The following is a 16,952-nucleotide window of genomic DNA, read 5'->3' on the forward strand; positions in this document are numbered from 1 at the left end:
AAATGATGATTTTGTGATTACTCACACAAGCCAGTGAAAGTAGACAGGAAATGAGATATATGGTTAGATTAACATAAGAGGCAGGCAACTAGAAAGACAGTGGCATTTAACAAGACAACTGTAACTGGTTGGGAGGGCGGGAAAAAAGTTTCTGCCTGACTCAGAAGAGACTGAGCTGTAGTCTCTTCTGAAGTTTTAATATGCTGTTAAAGCAGAATGCAAGTAAAACACAAGGTAAAGAAAACAAACCACAGTATTCAAAATATAGAAAGGCTATAAAGTAATAAAAAATACAAAAAATAAAAGCAAACTAAACTTTCCTTCACAGCAAAGTGTAGCAGATTCTGGACGAGCCTTTCTGGTAAAGCTCTGAAATGTTTTATTTTACCCCTTAAATAGAAGGTTTAGTTCCTAGCTCCACCCCTCCATTAACAAATGATTAACCTTAAGTGACCTCTTCTATCTTATGAATGAGTCCTTAATTGATCAGTTCTAATTTCTTCCTGACTCAGTTCTAATTTCTGCCTGACTCAGAAGAGACAGAGCTGTGGTCCCTTTTGAAGTTTTAATATGCTGTTAAAGCAGAATGCAAGTAAAACACAAGGTAAAGGAAACAAACCACATTATTCAAAATATAGAAAGGCAATAAAGTAATACAAAATACAAAAAATAAAAGCAAACTAACCTTTCCTTCACAGCAAAGTGTAGCAGAATCTGGATGAGCCTTTCTGGTAAAGCTCTGAAATGTTTTATTTTACCCCTTAAATAGAAGGTTTAGTTCCTAGCTCCACCCCCTCAGTTAACAAATGATTAACCTTAAGTGACCTCTTCTATCTTATGAATGAGTCCTTAATTGATCAGTTCTAATTTCTGCCTGACTCGGTTATAATTTCTGCCTGACTCAGAATAGACAGAGATGTGGTCTCTTTTGAAGTTTTAATATGCTGTTAAAGCAGAATGCAAGTAAAACATAAGGTAAAGAAAACAAACCACAGTATTCAAATATAGAAAGGCAATAAAGTAATACAAAATACAAAAAATAAAAGCAAACTAACCTTTCCTTCACAGCAAAGTGCGGCAGAGTCTGGATGAGCCTTTCTGGTAAAGCTCTGAAATGTTTTATTTTACCCCTTAAATAGAAGGTTTAGTTCCTAGGTTCACCCCCTCAGTTAACAAATGATTAACCTTAAGTGACCTCTTCTATCTTATGAATGAGTCCTTAATTGATCAGTTCTAATTTCTGCCTGACTCAGTTCTAATTTCTGCCTGACTCAAAAGAGACAGAGCTGTGGTCTCTTTTAAAGTTTTAATATGCTGTTAAAGCAGAATGCAAGTAAAACACAAGCTAAAGAAAACAAACCACAGTATTCAACATATACAAAGGCAATAAAGTAATACAAAATACAAAAAAATAAAAGAAAACTAACCTTTCCTTTACAGCAAAGTGTAGCAGAGTCTGGATGACCCTTTCTGGTAAAGCTCTGAAATGTTTTATTTTACCCCTTAAATAGAAGGTTTAGTTCCTAGCTCCACCCCCTCAGTTAACAAATGATTAACCTTAAGTGACCTCTTCTTTCTTATGAATGAGTCCCTAATTGATCAGTCTCCGAAAAGTCAAAGCTTTTGAATGGAGATTGCAGTACAATGCAGACTGGGAAATTTACCCTTTCCCCACTGTAGTGTAATCTTAGAGTTGGTATATATAATATGCAGGGGGTGTGATGGATGCAGGGGGGCTTGCCCCCTGAAAAAATGTAGGAAAAAAGATAGATTTTTTGTTGTTTTTTTGAAGTTTGAGATTTCAGAAACGCTATCACGTCTTCTCGACAATATGAATTTCAAGTTTCTATAAACTGGAGCTTTTGACATAGACACATACATATATATACATGTATAGATATACATACACATATATATTTCTTCTTGTTTTCATTCTATACAGTCTAACTGGCCCAGTGAAACTGTATAACTCGATGTAATTACAACTTTTGCACATCAGCTTTCTGCAAAACACAACTTGTAGATAATGCTACTATCTCCAAGACACTTCTTCTTCTTTTGGCTTTTCCTAGTTAGGGGTCACCACAGCGGATCACTTGTTTCAATTTCTTCCTTTCCTCTGCATCTTGTTCTGTCAAACCAACCACCTGCATGTCCTCTCTAACCACATCCATAAACCTTATCTTAGGCCTTCCTCTTTTCCACTTACCTGGCAGCTTCATCCTTGGCATCCCTTTCCAAATATACCCAGCATCCCTCCTTAGCACATGTCCAAACCAATGCAATCTTGCCTCTCTGGCTTTGTCTCCAAACTGTCCAACCTGGGCTGACCCTCTAATATACTTATTCCTAATTCTGTCTACCCTCGTCACACCCAGTGCAAATCTTAACATCTTTAACTCTGCCATATCCAGCTCTGACTCTTGCCTTTTTGTCAATGCCACTGTCTCCAACCCATATAACATAGCTGGTTTCACTACCCTTTTGCAGACCTTCCCTTTTACTCTTACTGGTATTCATCTGTCACAAATCACTCCTGGCACTCTTCTCCACCCACTCCACCCTGCCTGTACTCTCTTCTTCACCTCTCTTCCACACTCACCATTACTCTGAACTGTTGATCCCAAGTATTTAAACTCATCCACCTTCACCAACTCTACTCCCTGCATGCTCACCATTCCTCTATCCCCCCTTTCATTCACACACATATATTCCGTCTTTGTCCGGCTGACCTTCATTCCTCTCCTCTCTAGAGCATATCTCCAGCTCTGCAGGGTCTCCTCAACCTCTTTCCTACTCTCACTACATATCACAATGTCATCTGCAAACATCATAGCCCACGGAGACTCCTGTCTGATCTCATCTGTCAACCTGTCCATCACCAGTGCAAATAAGAAAGGGTTCAGAGCTGATCCTTGATGTAATCCCACCTCCACCCTAAATGCATCTGTCACTTCCACTGCAGATCTCACCGCTGTCACACTACCCTTGTACATATCCTGTACCACTCTTATATACTTCTCTGCCACTCCCGATATCCTCATACAATACCACAACTCCTCTCTAGGCACCCTGTCATATGCTTTCTATAAGTCCACGAAGACACAATGCAACTCCTTCTGACCTTCTCTGTACTTCTCCATCAACACTCTCAGAGCAAACATTGCATCTGTAGTGCTCTTTCCTGGCATGAAACCATACTGCAGATCACTAATCATCACCTCCCTTCTTAACCTAGCTTCCACTACTCATTCCCATAATTTCATGCTGTGACTGATCAGTTTTATCCCTCTGTAGTTACTACAGCTCTGCACATCACCCTTATTCTTAAAAAATCGATACCAGAACCCTTTTTCTCCACTCCTCAGGCATCCTGTCACTTTCCAAGATTTCATTAAACAATCTGGTTAAAAATTCCACTGCCTTTTCTCCTAAAAACCTCCAAGCTTCCACAGGTATGTCATCTGGACCAACAGCTTTCCCATTCTTCATCCTCTTCATAGCTATTCTTACTTATGCCTTGCTAATCCATTGCACTTCTTGATTCACTATCCCCACATCATCCAGCCTTCTCTCTCTCTCATGCTCTTCATTCATCAGCCCCTCAAAGTACTCCTTCCATCTGTTCAACACATTCTCCTCGCTAGTGAGTACATTTCCCTCATTATCATTTATCACCCTTACATGCTGCACATCTTTCCTAGCTTTGTCCCTCTGTCTAGCCAATCGGTACAGGTCCTTTTCTCCCTCCTTAGTGTCCAACCTTTCATGCAACTCTCTATACGACTTATCTTTAGCCTTTTCCACCTCTCTCTTTACCATGCACCTCATCTCCTTATACTCCTGTCTACTTTCTACATCTCTCTGACAATCCCACTTCTTCTTTGCCAACCTCTTTCTCTGTATACTCTCCTGTACTTCCTCATTCCACCACCAGGTCTCCTTGTCCTCCTTCCTCTGTCCAGATGTCACACCAAGCACCTTTCTAGCAGTCTCCCTTACTAGCTCTGCTGTATTTACCCAGCTATTCGGTAACACTTCACTGCCTCCCAGTGCCTGTCTTAACTCTTCCCTGAACTCCACGTCACAATCATCCTTTTTCAATTTCCACCATTTGATCCTTGGTGCTGCCCTCATACTCCTCCTCCTCTTCTGGATCACCAATGTCATTCTATTGCATTCTATGCTGCCTAACTACACTTTCCCCCGTCACCACTTTACAGTCTCCAATCTCCTTCAAACTGGCCCTCCTGCATAGGATATAATCCACCTGTGTGCATCTCCCTCCACTCTTGTATGCCACCCTAGAGATTGTTTTTGTGCAATATTCTAAAAGTGTCTAAAAATGTTTTTGTTGGGGCTTTTCTCCTCTGCCAACCAGTGAAAAAGGGTGTTGTCCAGTCAGACTGTCTCAGTCAACAAAGTTAAATAAATAAAATTTATACCCGGGTTCAAAACATTAACAAATGTAAATCAGACCATAAGCCTGACAATATTCTTTCTGAATCATTTTAACAGAAGTGCATATCTATTGCACTGGATTTAGACAGTACCAAATCACATAGAAAAGAAGTAAGTTTTGATTTGAAGTATCAAGATTAACTCATTCAACATGTCTACCACATTGCATTAAATTTTGTTATAAAAAAATAAGAAAAGCTTAGTAACTTAGCCTAAGCCTCACACTAGTAGGACCGTTGCTCACTTTTCAAACTTTCTTTATGAATGCATTCTTGGAGGATATTTGTGGAGCAACTTTATGGGCATCACTGAATACATTTGCAAGATAGTATAAGCTGGATGTAGTCTCTAGATGTAGGTCTTCCTTACCTACCATCATTATCCAAGATATTCTTTCATAAGGATCCAACCAACAGGTTAGCTTAGGACTTCGTCCCACACATCATGAGGGTGGATCTCCAGTCCCTGATACTGACGTTACCTACTGAGTATAATGACAGTCCTGGAATGGCAGTTGCATTCTCATTACTAGTCTTTCCATCCTTTCCTAGCTGGCATCTATCTGGTCTGACCAACAATATTTAGGCAATACAATTTGTTTATTTGTTTTTTTCTGTTTTTTTTTTGTAGTTGTAATTCTAGGGTTCCACCTCCAGCAGGCTTCTGAAATGTGGCGTAGGATCCTCTTCACCAAAGCATTATGGAAAAAAAGTGGGACGAATTATTGAAACTGGGGGGAGGGGCTAGGTAACCTAGGAAACATTCTCAATGGTAGACTAAGTACAGCCAGTATTAGTCATACAGAGAATGAGGATGAAACTGCCAGTCCAGAACTATCATGACTGTAAGTACATAACATTAATTTACCCTCTGTCTTCGCACACAGCACATCCTTAGACACGCATAGGCAATACTTTCCTCCTGCTATAGTTTGCCTCATGCTCTGAGTGCAGAATGATGACTAGTTTGGATTTTATCTTCCATGCTATAGTCACTCCAATTCTTTCCATTTTTTCTTTAAGCAGATACTATTCATTCATTTGTACTGTTTATAACCAGGGAGAAAAAACATCTAGGAAAGCAGTGAGCTTAAGGTAGGAAACCATTTCTGGAATGGATGCCAGTCCATAGCACCTTTAAGTATAACTTACGATAAAAGAAAGAAGAAGAAGGAAAGAAAGAAAGAAAAAAATAAAGCCTTGCTCACATATTGATTTTTTTTTCACAGTTAGTCTGAAGTTCATAGGTTCATAGGTTCATACTAGGCTATCTGCCCAAACTATGCCCATTATTCAGTGACACTGAGGTAACCCCTGGGGTGTATCTGCGATCTCCCATCCATTGGTCAAGATTCCTCTTGAACAAGGCCAGCGAGGTGCTCTGCCTCACATAAACCGGGATTTTGTTCCACAGCATAGGGAGTCTTTGGGTGATAAATCTGAGGGATCTAGATTTTTGAGATGAAGCATGTTCATCAAATCTGGGTTTGACATGGCCTTGTATGTCAGGCATAGGTCACCTCTGAGTAAGCTGCACGCAACTGAATATAACTGGAGTTCTTAGCATAAGACAGATTTTGAGACCCTTTATCCTTTTGGTGAGGAACTTTTGTGGCCTCTCCAGCTGCTGCAAGTGTCGGGTCAGGTACATTCGAATGGGGCATTGTACTCGATCATTGGTCTGATGAGTGATGAGTATAGGGAGACTATGACTTCCCTTGATCTAGATGTGAATCCCTTCATGATAAGGTGGGCAATGTAGAAGGTCTTCCTAACTACTTTACTGTCAACCTGGGTTCCCAGGTCCCTAATAACTTCTTCTGTGTTCAGGGATTGCCACCTATATGGTAGCTAGGGGTAACCTTATTTGATGACTATGCATTTTTGGCATTTAACTTGAGGCCATGGCTCTGGCACCAGTTATCCGTTTCTGTGAAACCCTTCTGAAGGATATCTGTGTCGGATGTAGTTTGCAGTCATAACTTTGTCAGCCATAACCCTCCTGTGTTTGCTTGTACTTCAGACCCAGGACTTGTGGGACACCACTTGTGACAGGCTTAGAGTCTGACATGGCGCCAGCAACTCTGACCCTGTGGGTTCTGTCACTCAGCCAGTTTGCAACCCATCTTGTAATGTATGGGTTTACATTTAAGTTGATGAGTTTTCAATGAAGGTCTAGGTAGGCTGTATGGACTGCCTTCCAATGGCCTTGGTGACTGTTTCAAAGAAGTCAACCAAGTTTAAAAGGCATGATCTGCCTTTGACAAAGCCAAACTGGGTTGGATCCAAAGTCTGCAAATTCTATGTCTTTATTTATGAGATCCATTATGATCCTTTCCATGGCTTTGCAGATCAGGCTTGGAGTGGGACCACAGAGGTGAGACTAAGATTAAACAGCTGTCCTAACTGTGGGTTTAATTCCTCATTGAGTTCATGGAGCACACAGCCGGGACACCATCAGGTCCCATGGATGCTGTGTTCTTTGCCTTGGAGAGCATTTTCACCTGGGCATTGGAGATGTTTGGGGGCTACCATCATTTGGTATAGATATCTCTTCTTTAGGTGGGGAGGGTGGGGAGAAGTTTGCACTGAACCTGTCAGCCAGTATGTTGGCAATGTCTGTAGGATCAGTAATCTTCACATCATTTTGAACTAATTCTGAGCATATCTGGGAATTTCCTCCTAGGTTTCTGACATAGCTAAAGAATGCTTTATGGTTGTCTTTAGAGTCCTTAGCTATTTTTATTGTAGAGTTTGTTTATGGTACAAAGAGTCTTTGTTTTGCTTGGGATTGCCTGATCCATGTGCAGGTGCTGGTAGAAGGCATTTGTAAGTGATTCAGTGGTTTGAGTAATGTTAACCGCGGCAGTTCTTTGCTGTGGTCTTTTGATCAGATCTCACCAGTGAGGGGTATACTTCTGGCGATGTTCGTGATGATGAGATCAAGTATGTTCTCTCCTCTTGTGGGGATGGTGACTAGTTGTTCCATGGCATTTGAGTTTATGAATTCCAGGAACTTTTGGGCTAGAGTGTTTGGGCTTGAGTAGTGTTCCCAGTCTATATTCCAGTGTTTTCAGGAAGGCCATGTGAGGTTCCTGAGTTTGCGCAGTCTTGCCAATGGTTAATTGCACCTGGATGGTTTGCCACCAATCTTGAGGTGTGATGAATATAGCCTTGAACCAGGTTTCTGTCACAGCACAGACATCGATGTTCTCCATACTGAGAAGGGCCTCGAGTGCGTGCATCTTGAGGTTGAGACTTGACAAGTGCAGCGCCCCCCTTAAGCAGCTGGCTTGTCCAGCATGTCATCCCAGGCAGACAGACATTTTGATCCCTTTGAATGACACCAGAGTTAAGCCAATTGTTAAAACTGATCATCTTATCTCCTCCTCTATGTCTACACCAGCATGGACAATGATTGCAGTGTGTCTGACTATGGAGTCACCAATGACTAGTGTATGGAGTCTTGTCTCTTTGCTGCAATAACAGAAAATAAGATTAGCATGAATATGAAAAATAGCAGCTGCATTTCAGGGATGCTTTAAAACAGAGTGAAGTGCAGTAAGACTATTTTATTTTATATTGTTTTATTTATTTTTTTTTATTTTTCTACTGTCATGTTTTACTTATACAGTTTTTAGGGATAAGCACTTCAATAAATATAAAGTTGAAGTTGACAGCTTCAACAGTTATAAACAGTTATAAGGCAGTGTTTCTTAAATTATATTCAAGATAATAATTCTTTTTTTTCCCCAAAATATTTTTATTTTTTCATTGTAAACATATGCAAATATACATATAACAAATACAATAAAACAATAACACAACTATTTATAATATTTTCATTTATCCATGATAAACAATCCTTTTATCCATGAGAAGTTATCAGTATTTGTTCAAAAGGTTTTCAAATTTTTGCCATGCTATTTTTTTATGAGTAATGTTATAAGTTCTATAATAAATGGTTTGCAGTTCTTTTTTACAAACAACTTTTGCTAAATTAATACATTCTTTAAACATCAAATATTGTTTACTTTTCCAGTTCAAAGTAATAACTTTTCTGGCAATTGCAAGAGTTGACCTGAGTAACTCAATCTGAGATTTACGTATTACATTAGGTATAGGAACATTGAATAGGATTAGTAAGTTAGAAGTATGACAGTTATCAGACCATAAATCCTTTACAAAATATCTGAAGTCTTTCCAGTACTGAACAACATTTCTACATTCAATGAACACGTGAACTCAGTTGGCCTCTAGTAATTCATCAGATTTCCAACATTTACTTTCACTGTTTTTGAGTATAAGATTTATTTTATGTGGAGTATAGAAACTCCTATTCATAAATTTCCATGTATACAATCTCCAATATAATGAAGAAGAGGTACCATACATAGATTTCAATAACAGTTTTTTTGGAATCATCAGATATTTGTTCTCCATTAATCTTTACATAGTAATTCCAAAAATCTGAGCCAAACTTTAGAGTGTCTTCTCTTAGTATCTTATAGATAGGTTGTTGTTGTTTGTCTTTTGGCTTTTTCCCGGTAAGGGGTCACCACAGCAGAACTCCCATCCGCTAATGATTGGCAGTAGATTTTTACGAGACACCGAGGTGTGAGCTCGATGCCCAACCTTCAACGAAGGCATGCCCCAACATGTCTTTGAGGACATGCATGGGTGGACATGCAGACAGGCCCTCCCAAGCCAAGCCGAGAATCGAACAGGAGAACCTCTTGCTGTGAGGTAACAATGCTACCGCCGTACCACCACGGCAGAATCTATAGATAGTTGAGATATTTAATTTTTGATCATCTGTCTTTTCAAGACACCAATAAAAAGCTGAATCAAACTAGGTATAAATTCAGTCTCTAGGTTGATTGATACTCTAATTTTGTTTTCTATAAATTGCTGTAATGAGTGTATAAACAACCAACTGTCTTGACTATTATCAAAACTACATGAAAGAGTTTAATGGTTTAGTACTCTTATTTTCAATAAACTGATGCCAGAATATCAAGTTATTTTCCTTTAATTTTTGCACCGCGTTGATGTTGAAAGAATCTAGGCAATCAGGGGAGTATGCTATAGAGAATATAAGATATAGGAAATGTTTAATGTTGTAATTGCAATCAATTACATTTTTAAAGTTATTAAATATTTGATTAATGCCATAAGAAAAATGATCAAACATCTTATTAAATAAACAAAGTTCACGTAAAAGCCAATGAACTCTACTTATTCCATATTGTTTTTTAAATTGATTTTCTATAGTTCTGACATCAGTTATATGAATCTCATGTATTATTTTCCAGCCAGATATATAGGTAGCAATGTAATATTACATTACTTATAACTGATTTGGAATAAAGATCTAAGCTAGGGGAATGCTATCCCATTACTGTTCCAAGCTCTAATGTGCCTTGACGATTGGATGGGAGATATGAAATTCACCCCGGGATCACGTCAGTCACCCTGCTAGACAGGGGTCCAGGGAAGTAAATATTGTGGGAAGAAATATTCAGAGAATTGTTATGACTAGGCTTGTATAGGCCCTAGGGCCAATAGCCTAGTACCAACCTATGAACCTATGAACCATAAAAATTTAAGTAGTATGGAATCTAATTTTTTAAATACGTTTTTGGGAGGGGGGTAGTCTCAATGACTGTATATAAAACAAAATTTTAGATAAAATTATCATTTTAATTAAAGAGAGCCTATCAAGATAATAATTCTGATGGTTTCTCTTATTTGAGTCCTGTAGATACAGCATAGTTCCTTATGATACCATTGTATAACACAGGCTTATAGAAATTTGCTGCTTCTGTTTGTAAGGTGATTTGACTCAATGACTAAGAAATCACCCTCAGAAAATAAGTATTACCACCTGTAACATGATGTTCTATAACAATATAATAACAGCTATAAATGAAAAAATTGTGCTATGATGTGATTTATATAGATTTAACTTCAGCATTTGACAGGGTCATACACAAAACACTGATTAATAAATTAGTACAACTAGGTATTTATGTACTGTTGATAAGATGGATAGCTGCATGGCTTACAAATAGGTCATGGCAAGTATCACACACCAACTGGACAGGTGAAATCCTTGGTTACAGTCACAGTTTCCCACAGGGCTCTGTCCTAGGCCCTTACTTGTTTAGATTGTATCTTTCAGACCTTACTTTTCCATCTGAGGTGTTCTACAGTCTATATGCTGATGACCTGAAATTGGGTAAACTGATTACAAGTGTTACAGATAAGGCATGTCTGCAAAATGATTTGACTAAATTGACCATTTGGAGACAGGAGAATAACATGTTGATAAATACATCAAAAACTAAGCATATGAGATTTGGGAGACATAAACTGAAAGTTGAATATTTAATACAGCACACAGTGATTGAAACTGTAGACTCATTTAAGGACCTGGGTATATGGGTAGATTCAGCTATGAGTTTTTCTAAGCATATCAACCAATTGGCTAATGATAGTTGTAGAACTATAGGTTGTATAAAAAATTTATAAAGTCTAGGCAATCAAACATAATGAAGTCATTGTTTGTTAGTTACATTAGACCCAAACTTGAGTATGGAATAACAATATGGAAACCCTATAGGAAAACAAGCATGAATAAACTGGAAAGAGTACAGTGGAAATATACCAAGGGTATCCATGGATGTGAAAATCTAAGTTATGAAAGACTAAAATATCTAAACTTGTACAGTTTCTCTTACAGATATTTAAGAGGAGATCTTATTCAGGTATATAGGGCATTTAGGGACAACTACCTCTGGGAATGTTTGGGGTTATCAAAAAGTACTAGAGAATCATCAGATAACCTATGTAGAAGATTCTATAGAAATGAGAAGTGTACTAATTGGTTCTTTGACAGAGTGGCTGATGCTTGGAACAAACTACCAAATTACATTAAAGCAAGTACTAGTTTAGATATTTTTTAAGAACAGCCTGGACATTTATTATGGGAACAAGTGTTTTGGTATATTGGCAAGCTAGAAGGGCATTAATGCCCATGCTTGAAACATTTGTATGTATGTATGTATGTATGTATGGGAGAGCCACCACTGATCCTGGGAACTATCGACCTATTAGCCTGATGAGCCTGGTCTGCAAGGCCATGGAACGTATCATCATGAAACTCATAAACAAAAACATTGGTAACCTCCAAACTCTATATCCCACCCAGTTTGGGTTTGTGAAAGGCAGATCATGCCTCCTGAACCTGATCGACTTCTTTGAGGCAGTCACCAAAGCCGTGGATGAGATTAAGGTGGTTCACATAGTCTATCTTGACCTTGTCAAGGCTTTCCACACCATCCCCCATTCTGGAATTATAGCTAAACTCACTAAACTAGGTATAAATCCCTATGTCACAAGATGGGTTGCCAACTGGCTCACTGACAGAACCCACACTGTAAAAGTTTCAGACTCCAAATCTGACCTCAAGGCAGTGACAAGTGGAGTGCCACAGGATTCCGTCCTGGGACTTCTCCTGTTTGGTATCTACTTCTCTGAAGTACAGCCTAACACAGAAGGCCTCTGGCTGATGAAATTCGCAGATGACTGCAAACTAGGAGCCATAGTCAAGTCCCCAAATGATGTGGACATCCTACAGAAGGGCCTCACTGAGACAGATGACTGGTGTCAGAGTCATGGCCTCAAGCTCAATGCCAAAAAATTGCAGTGTCATCCCCTTTGGTAAAAACTCTGTACCCATGAACTACCACATAGGCAGCAATCTACTTAACACTGAATGCATGGTAAGAAACCTTGGGACCGAGGTGGACAGTAGTCTCTCTTTTGATAGTCACATTGCCACAGTAGTTAGGAAGTCCTTCTACATGGCATACCTTATCATAAAAGGGTTCTCATCCAGGAAAAAAGAGGTCATTGTTCCCCTCTACTCATCACTCATTACACCCATTATAGAGTACAACGCCCCTTTTGGAATGTACCTCACAAAACATCTGCAGCAGCTGGAAAGGCCACAGAAGTACCTCACAAAGAGGATTACTGGCCTCAAACCAATGCCCTACACTGACCGCCTCAAAAAACTCCAGCTTTAATCCATAGCATATCGCCTACTTCGAGGTGATCTCTGCCTAACATATAAAGCTATGTCAAACCCAGAGCTGTTGGACATGCTACACCTAAAGAAATTCCAATCCCTCCAAGCTACACGCTCTAGGGACCTAAACCTTGTCACCAGAATAAACAGGACACACTGGAGGGATAGATTCCTGTCCCAGAGACTTCCTATACTCTGGAACAACCTACCCATCTATGTCAAGCAAAGTTCTTCATTAGCACTCTTCAAGAAAAATCTTGATGAGTGGATGGGAAATAGGAAATACACCCCTGGGATCACTTCTGTGTCTCTGCTGGACAGTGGCACAGGAAAATAACTTTCTTGGGTGGCGTAAGCTATGGTACCTTGCTGGCTAGGCTTACATAGGTCCTTGGGCCGATAGCCTAGTACCTACCTATGAACCTATGTATGTATGTATTTTGCTCTTCATTCATTTATCATGAGAGATATTGTAGTTCTGGTTGAGAATGAAGCTCTTTAGTGTTGCCTTCACAATAGGTATGACAGTGTCACTGCATCATGTGTAGTGTGTAAAACTAAGATTCTTCACTGTCTTTACTTCCTGCATTGTCATTGACAGTTGTAAAGTGGGAAAACACTTTATGTTTGTATCATTTGATTCTCCTTTTGGCAAGAAGTTACACTGTAGAGGAATATGTAATATTAAGTAAAATGTTACACTGTAGAGGAATATGTAATATTAAGTAAAATGTTACACTGTAGAGGAATATGTAATATTAAGTAAAATAACCTCATTTCAAACCTATGTTCCACAGCTCATTCCCTTGGTGTCGTTTTTGTCCTTCGCTGTCACTGGAGCTTCGGCTTACTGTCTCTACTCTATTACATGCAAAACGGATGTCATGTGAGTACTGAAGACAATGTGATCACACTGAATCAGATGTAAATTTCCAACATCTTTTTATTGTAGCATGTGCCATGGATCTGTATTTTTTTCTAAGGGTTTTAAAAGAAATCAGATAATTGAAGAGTCCATGCTTGACTCATTTTATGCCTCTCTATGCAGTTTTTCATCAGTTGAATCTGAAATAATTAAGGCACTAGTTTCAGTCTGACTGCCCAGGACAATAATCATTCATGGCTTTCACAGAACCAATGTATTCATGTCACTGTTGTTCTTTAATCATCCTGTCTGCTGTTCCCACTTTACTTTTCTTTCCCTTTTGACATGGTACAACTCTGTACTTGGCCTTCCCTGAATATTAGAATGAGATGTTAAAGTTACATCACTTTTACTCGAGTTATAATTTTCTACCTCATATTTTCCACTAATATTTTTGACCACCCATCCCCCACTGAACTGAAGCCTTTTGGAGGCCAGCCCATTGGCAGCAGCATTATTTGGCCCTTCAGGGTAATGAAGGCTGAGTAAGGTATGAGGAGATTTGATTGATGTCCATCTATCATGTTCTCTGTTTCTTGCTGTAATGACCCTAATGTGATAAGTGCACACATTCTGCCACATGTCTCATTGCTGATATTTGTTGGCATCTCCATTGGAATATTGCTGACGAAGAGCTGTCATGCAATACAAAACTTGATGGTCAGACTCTGAAAGATAAGACAGAAGAGGTGGCCACTGGCTGCTTGATTTCTCTCATCTATACTATATATGACCTTCATTAGCCTGGAGCTAATTAAATGTAGTCTGTCAACCCAGTGTTCAGGAGCTCTCCCTCTGTGGCATCAGACAGCCCTTCTTGCTTATTTTAAAACACCATGACACTTATTAGTAAAATAAGCATACCTCCTTATGATCACATGACCATTTCTGCAGCATATATCTAAAAATTATCAATTATAAACCAGTGTACAAGTCTGCCAATATAATGCCAAAGAGGTTCTATGAGGAAAAAACAAAGGAGCAGTCATCAGATCCATCAACACCGAATCCAAACTATGTGGTCAAAATGCACTGTCACAACCATTTCCCTTAAACCTAAAGAGAAAGTAAAACAAACAAAATGAGAACTGTAGCCCCTTGTGTGATGGTTGGGTTTATTCTCACCACCTCTTATTACATTTTAAATACACCATTGTACAGCAGTAGAGCAAGAGGTAGTACCAGAATAAAGGCAAATTGCTCCCCTTCCAATATGCAACATTCTATATAATAAAATTGCACCTACATTTCATGGTATCACATACTCAACAGAACCAGTCCTGTACTCCCATTCTCACAAACTGAATGAACTGCACTGTTGATCACGAATACAGACTGACCAATCATGAGAAATCACAGTGACAGTAGTACTACTGCCTGTTACATCATTTGATATGTGTGCTTAAATAATCATCGACTCAAGAAACCTGCCTTGAAAAACAGTATGCACCCTACCACAGAAAAATAGTTAGCAAGCACTTCCAGACCTGGAACTGTGTTTAAAACTCCTTCTTCCAGAGTATAATAATAATGTTGGACTGAAATATGGGGAATATTAGGTTGAATATAAAGCCAGGAAAGTATTCAGATGAAGGCTGCCAACAATAAGAATTATAATTTTCTCATGTGTTTCCTACATCCCTAATACCTGCACATTTACAATATGTCATCATTAGATATAGCTGCATGTTAATTGTAGCAATAATATAAAATCATTCCTATTACCCACATTCTTTCACAGTGTAGAATACAATTGCATTAAATAATCTGCATGTCCTTCACACTGGAAGAAGAGACAGAGGTCTACATGAAATGGTCGAAACGTAGGCTTCAGTATACTGGTAAAGGCAATTTAGCTTAACATGTCTACCCATTTCCTTTTGAATAAGCTGTTTTAATCAAGTAAGCAGCAGCCCACCTAATTTTATTTCACTATGGAACTGTTTAATGTTCATCTCTTGATTTCTTGAAATGTGCCATAAGGTTTTCTGTGTCCCACCTAAAAAGAGAAATATTGTAGATGAACGAACCAGCTGGTATGTTTGGCTACAACCTCTTCCCTTAAAATGAAAAAGAAAAAAAAAATGAATACCTGCAATCCCTATGTGATGGTAGGTTTTATTTCCCCTACCTCTTAGTTAAATATTTTAAGTCCTTGGTTACACTTAGATGTTTTAAATCCAAGTATGTGGAAGCATATGTGTGTGTGTTTCTTTCTTGTATGCTCAATTGTTATAAGCAATGATTTGATAAAAAGATATAAGAATTATAACTGATGCTACAAATATTAGGACTTTTATTATATCTAGCTTTCTCAGGCTGCCAGGAGTCTTCCAACTTTTTGTCATGTACTAAGCACAAGGTATGTACTGTACCTGTGTACTATGTATGTATTCTACCAATGTTCCAAATTTCACCTGTACACCACAAATCTATTAATTACCTTTATTTTTAAATTAATATTTTCTTGTTTGTTCTCTCCACTGTAACTGTTGATGTGCTGCATACCACTGTAAAAACATGTCTATTGTAATTTGTGTGTATACTGATCATGTCCAAATATCTAAATGTATCTGCAATTTTTCTATGTGGAGCTTTTCTCCCTGGGCCTCTGCTGAAAAAGGACCTTTTCGGCTGAGTCAGACACCCCCGGTTGACAAATGTAAAATAAATAAATAAATAAAATATCATATTCTCCAGTTCTGCTTTTGAAGAAAAAAGAAACATACCCAGACTGCCTCTTCTGTTTTTTTGCTTTTTTTGCCTTGAATTCAGCATTTCTGCTGTGTCAATACTAGCTAGAACTTAGCTTAGAACTTTGCATGCCTTTTTTTCTATATAACTTATTTGGTCATGAGAAAATACTTTTTTCTATGTTTTTCTTTTTAGGAAGTTTTTTTTCTGTTTTCTGTGCCTTTTGACCTAGGATCACAGACTCATGACATTCATACCTCTTTTAGAAACTATACCTATGGTTGGCAAGCCCACACACGGACAAGCATGCTCTTTTCAGATGAAGCTTATAGTACTTTTCGGTGATTTTGTAGTATTCAAGCTACATGCCAGCACCTCTATGAAAAAATGTAAGCAGACCTTGCAGAGTTTCATTCACAGGTATTTGGCTCTTCCCAAACTACTAAGAATCTGCAGCTTTTTTCCTGCAGTTATAAAGTTTATAGGTTCATAGGTGTTTTCTAGGCTAATGACCACTAGGGCCCTCATATGTCTAGCCGTGCAACCCAAATGTGACCCACAAATTTGATTTATAAATTAAACTCCATAATTTCCAAAAATGCATTTTTCCTTCCACTTAAGATCCTACATCAACTGTCATGGATTTTTCTTCACCAAAGCTGGTAATTAAAAGGTTTGTATCTAGTTCTTCAAAGTCAGTAAAGATTCTTGCTATAATGGTACTTGGGTTCACTGCTTCAGTAATCACATTAGTTCAAGTTCTGTCAGTAGATTCTAG

The 16,952-nt window shown here is 38.5% G+C and overlaps 1 protein-coding gene across 1 annotated transcript in view; it reads left to right on the top strand.

The window, feature by feature from the left end:
* Window positions 1-16,952, top strand: part of LOC122815161 (normal mucosa of esophagus-specific gene 1 protein-like) — a 280,372-nt gene that overhangs the window by 151,492 nt on the left and 111,928 nt on the right. The window contains exon 3 of the mRNA XM_044087418.1: window positions 13,353-13,441. Within this exon, the coding sequence (XP_043943353.1) occupies window positions 13,353-13,441 (89 nt within the window). The remainder of the gene's footprint in view (window positions 1-13,352; window positions 13,442-16,952) is intronic.

This window comes from Protopterus annectens, chromosome 1.part1 (genome assembly GCF_019279795.1).
Source record: "Protopterus annectens isolate FY-2018-M chromosome 1.part1, PAN1.0, whole genome shotgun sequence".
NCBI classification, from domain to species: domain Eukaryota; kingdom Metazoa; phylum Chordata; order Ceratodontiformes; family Protopteridae; genus Protopterus; species Protopterus annectens.